A 5,229-nucleotide genomic window follows, 5' to 3' on the forward strand; every position below is an offset into this window, starting at 1 on the left:
GCTTCCTGAGGCACCCCTTAACTAAAGGGAAATCGTGGAGGCACTCTAAGACGAGAGTGGAGTTTGACCAGTGATACCCCTTTGGAAGTGGCCATGGCAGCCGCCATTCACTAAGCCCCTCAGCGATTCACAGACCGCTGGCCTACAAGAGAGGATGAAACTATTAGCTTTGGAGGAAATGAGGCGTCAGATTGAGGAGGAACGACAGGCTGATGAACGATGTCACCTATGGATGTGCAAGGCCCGTATGTGCTGCTAACGAGAACGGGAATTCATTGCCAATGACCTGGCACAGCAGCGACGGCACCTGTCAAGCCAGAAGGGAATTGGAGGAGGCACGAATGGTCTCATCCTTCCTGGAGAGGAATGAACAGGGAGTTGACCTGACCACCCCTCCACATGGACCTGGACCTGTCTGCCTTTCTTTCCCAATCTGCCCCTCTGGTACAGCATGCACACAGTCCCCGGAGGCTCGGGGTTAAAGCCAACACGGAGCACGGGGGACAGGCCGCTCCACCACACGCCCTCTATGCCAGTGACGACAAGTTAGCATTCCTCCATGTGGACAAAGCATCATCCTTCGCCTTTCCGCAATTACCAACCACGGCAAATCGTTCCTCTCGTCCAGGCCTGGGCCAGTCCTCAAAACATCAGGTGGGAGGGGCTCTCACCCAATTCCGGATGCCACCAATGGAGGGTCTGGGGACAGTAGGGACCGGCCCAATGAGGCCACAGTGGGCTCATCAGAAGTCCCGGTTTATCATTCATGCAACCAGAAGAAGGGAGCCAACATTATGAAACTTCTAGTAGCCTCAGCCTATGGAATTCCCAGACCCAAACTGCCATACTTTGAGAGCGGAAAGGAGAGTGAATTTCCTTTGGAAATGGCATTGGAGAGCCTACTGGGTATTCACAGTCTTCTGTCAGAACGCTACAAATACCAAGTACTAATGGATCATTTGCGGTTTCCTAGTGCATACAGGCTGGCCCAATCTTTTATCACTCCGCAACACCATTACACTGCCGCTCTCCAGCCCTGAAGGCGAGATATGGTGAGCCACGCCAGCTAGTCCAGAATGAACTAAACAACATCCTGAACACGTCTCCAATTAAAATGGAGACCATGCTGCCTTCCAAGAGTTCTCCCTCACTGTCCAATCCCTGACCTCAATGCTCCAATCCGTTGAAGGGGAAGACGGGAACGAGCTGAAATGTGGCTTCTTAGCAAGCTTCCAGTGTACCCAGAGACAGTTTCATTGAACATTGTTTGAACAAGGGCATCCTGAAAGAGGGCTCGAGAAGCACCTATGCTCCCAGAGACCTGGCCGCATGGTTGGAGGTGAAGGCAAAGGCGAAGAGTATCGCCTCACCAGGCTACAATCTCAGCCATAGCCACCGGGGGAAGGAAGGAGTTTGAACGCCAGGGGGGACAGAAAAGGCCAAATCTCACTACCATGACTTAAATATGAAGCCGGGGCAGGAACCCGGGAAGAAGACCCTCTCAAGAGCAAGAACATCAAATTCCAGCCTTACTGCCCATATTGCAATAGTAAGGGGCACTTCCTTGGCTCATGCCCCAGGGTAAAAAAGCTCACTCAAACTCAATTGAAGGCCTGGATCACTTCAGGCGAGCGATGCTACAAGTGTGCCCGTAGCCATAAGGCGGAGACCTGCACATTGAGGAAACCCTGCAATCGCTGTAAGGAATATAGGGTTTATGGTATATGGTTACATATAGGGTTTACATATAGGGTTACATATAGGGTTTATGGTTCAAATCAAATCAAAGTTTATTTGTCATGTGAAATGCTTACTTACAGGCTCTAACCAATAGCGCATAAAAGTGTTAGGTGAACAATAGGTAGGTAAAGAAATAAAACAACAGTAAAAAGACAGGCTAATACAGTAGCGAGGCTATAGAAGTAGTGAGGCTACATACAGACACCGGTTAGTCAGGCTGATTGAGGTAGTATGTACATGTAGGTATGGTTAAAGTGACTATACATATATGATGAACAGAGTAGCAGTAGCGTAAAAGACGGGTTGGCGAAGTGATGGGTGGCAGGACACAATGCAGATAGCCCGGTTAGCCAATGTGCGGAAGCACTGGTTTGAGGTAGTATGTAAATGAATGTATAGTTAAAGATACTATGTATACATGAGAGTAGCATAACAGAGAGTAGCAGCAGCGTAAAAAGAGGGTTTGGGGGGGACACACAATGCAAATAGTCTGGGTAGCCATTTGATTATCTGTTCAGGAATCTTATGGCTTGGAGTAAAACTGTTGGAAGCCTTTTTGTCTAGACTTCGCACTCTTGGTACCGCTTGCCATGCGGTAGTAGAGAGAACAGTCTATGACTGGGGAGGCTGGGGTCTTTGACAATTTTTAGGGCCTTTCTCTGACACCGCCTGGTGTAGAGGTCCTGGATGGCAGGCAGCTTTGCCCCAGTGATGTACTGGGCCGTACGCACTACCCTCTGTATGCCTTGCGGTCAGAGGCCGAGCAGTTGCCGTACCGGCAGTGATGCAACCAGTTAAGGATGCTCTCGATGTTGCAGCTGTAGAACCTTTTGAGGATCTCAGGACCCATGCCAAATATTTTTAGTTTCCTGAGGGGGAATAGGCTTTGTCGTGCCTCTTCATGACTGTCTTGGTGTGTTTGGACCAATCTAGATTGTTGTTGATGTGGACACCGAGGAACTTGAAGCTCTCAACCTGCTCCACTGCAGCCCCGTTGATGAGAATGGGAGCGTGCCGGTCCTCCTTTTCCTGTAGTCCACAATCACTCCTTAGTCTTGGTTACGTTGAGGATAGGTTGTTATTCTGGCACCACACGGCCAGGTCTCTGACCTCCTCCCTATAGGCTGCCTCGTTGTTGTCTGTGATCACTGTTGTGTCATCTGCAAACTTAATGATGGTGTTGGAGTCGTGCCTGGCCATGCAGTCGTGGGTGAACAGGGAGTACAGGAGGGACTGAGCACACACCCCTGGGAGGCTCCAGGTTTGAGGATCAGCGTGGCAGATGTGTTGCTACCTACCCTCACCACCTGGGGCGGCCCGTCAGGAAATCCAGGATCCAGTTGCAGAGGGAGGTGTTTAGTCCCAGGATCCTTAGCTTAGTGATGAGCTTGAGGGTACTATGGTGTTGAACACTGAGCTGTAGTCAATGAATAGCATTCTCACGTAAGTGTATCTCCCTCCGTGCCCGGGGAAGAGAGAGACAGAGAGGGAGAGAGAGAATACTATTAAGAAATGCTATAGATGGAAGAAAACGTATTGTGGAAATCTACCAAAAAACAATCAGGCAACAACAAATTCAATCCCTTCTAGACAACTTCCTGGACAAAAATGTTTCACTGTAATAGTGAAGGTGTAAACTTGGCAGTAGAAACCTAAACCTGACCTCTCAGCTTCCCTTTCAAATCTAAACATTTCAAGCAGACAACTTAAGAATATTAACAACAATGACAAAAGGTTTGATGAAGAATGCAAAAACCTAAGAAAGTAATTGAGAAACCTGTCCAACCAAACACATAGAGACCTAGTGTCACGTTCTGACCATAGTTCTTGTGTGTTTTACTTGTTTTAGTGTTGGTCAGGRCGTGAGCTGGGTGGGCATTCTATRTTGTGTGTCTWGTTTGTCTGTTTCTATGTTTGGCCTAATATGGTTCTCAATCAGAGGCAGGTGTTTTGTGTTGTCTCTGATTGGGAATCATATTTAGGTGGCTTGTTTTGTGTTTGGATATTGTGGGTGGTTGTTTCCTGTCTTTGTGTTTCTCTGCACCAGCTAGGACTGTATCGGTTTGCCACATTTGTTATTTTGTATTTGTTAATTAAGTGTTCACGTTTATCGTCTTTATTAAATATGTTGAGCACAAACTACGCTGCGTCTTGGTCCGATCCCTGCTACACCTCCTCTTTAGACGAAGAGGAGGAAGGCTGCCGTTACAGAACTACCCACCAAACTCGGACCAAGCAGCGTAGTAACGGGCAGCAGCGACAGCAGCAGCAGCGGCCCATTACACAGGACTCCTGGACATGGGAGGAGATTCTGAACGGTAAAGGACCCTGGGCTAAGGTTGGAGAATATCGCCGCCCTCGTGAAGAGCTGGAGGCAGCTAAAGCCGAGGAGCGGTGGTATGAGGAGGCTGCGCGGAAGCGTGGCTGGAAGCCCGAGAAGAAACACCAAAAATTTCTTGGGGGGGGGGGATAAAGGGGAGTGTGGCGAAGTCAGGTAGGAGACCTGCGCCAACTTCCCGGGCGTACCGTGGAGAGCGAGAGTACGGGCAGACACCGTGTTTTGCGGAAGAGCGCACGGTGTCTCCTGTACGGGTGCTTAGCCCGGTGTGGTACATCCCAGCTCCACGTATCGCCGGGCTAGATTGAGCATTGAGCCAGGTGCCATGAAGCCGGCTCAACGCGTCTGTTCTCCAGTGCGTCTCCTCGGGCCGGCGTACATGGCACCAGCCTTACGCATGGTGTCCTCGGTTCGCCTGCACAGCCCAGTGCGGGTTATTCCACCTCCCCGCACTGGTCGGGCTACGGGGAGCATTCAACCAGGTAAGATTGGGCAGGCTCGGTGCTCAAGGGAGCCAGTACGCCTTCACGGTCCGGTATATCCGGCGCCACCTCCTCGCCCCAACCCAGTACCAACAGTGCCTACACCAGGCTTCCTGTGCGTCTCCAGAACTCTGTTCCTCCTCCACGCACTCTCCCTGTGGTACGTGTCTCCAGCCCGGTACCACCAGTTCCGGCACCACGCATGTGTATGAAACAATAATAATCGGAACATGGTTAAAGGGCCAGGACTGAGACAGGATAAGGGCAAGTAAGCAGGACTGCAGGACAGGTAAGGGCAGGACTCAGACAGGTAAGGGCAGGGCTGAGGACAGGTAATGGGCGGGGACACTGAGACAGGTAAGGGCGGACTGAGCGTAGTTATGTAGAGCACCTCAAGACAAAAACGTAATATTCAATATCGGCAATTTAGACTAAATATTAGCACTACACAATCTTGTGGGTGATAACCTTCATCTGGATAATAACACAAAACAAATCTTAAGACTAGAGAAATTTATCGACAATATTCCGAAAACAAACAACACCAAACATGACGGAGAGTAAGACAGGGGAACCGATTTCAACATGACGGAGGTAAGACAGGGGAACCGATTTCAACATGACGGAGAGTAAGACAGGGGAACCGATTTTCAACATGACGGAGAGTAC

General features: G+C 49.9%; 1 protein-coding gene across 1 annotated transcript in view; it reads left to right on the plus strand.

Annotated features, from left to right (window-relative positions):
* The first annotated feature begins 399 nt into the window (after positions 1–399).
* The window catches only part of LOC139025722 (solute carrier family 4 member 11-like), a 39,794-nt gene continuing 34,964 nt past the window's right edge, over positions 400–5,229 (plus strand). The window contains exon 1 of the mRNA XM_070440912.1: positions 400–734. Coding sequence (XP_070297013.1) covers positions 400–734 — 335 coding nt within the window. The remainder of the gene's footprint in view (positions 735–5,229) is intronic.

The sequence above is a fragment of the Salvelinus sp. IW2-2015 genome, unplaced genomic scaffold (assembly GCF_002910315.2).
Source record: "Salvelinus sp. IW2-2015 unplaced genomic scaffold, ASM291031v2 Un_scaffold3157, whole genome shotgun sequence".
NCBI classification, from domain to species: Eukaryota; Metazoa; Chordata; class Actinopteri; order Salmoniformes; family Salmonidae; genus Salvelinus; species Salvelinus sp. IW2-2015.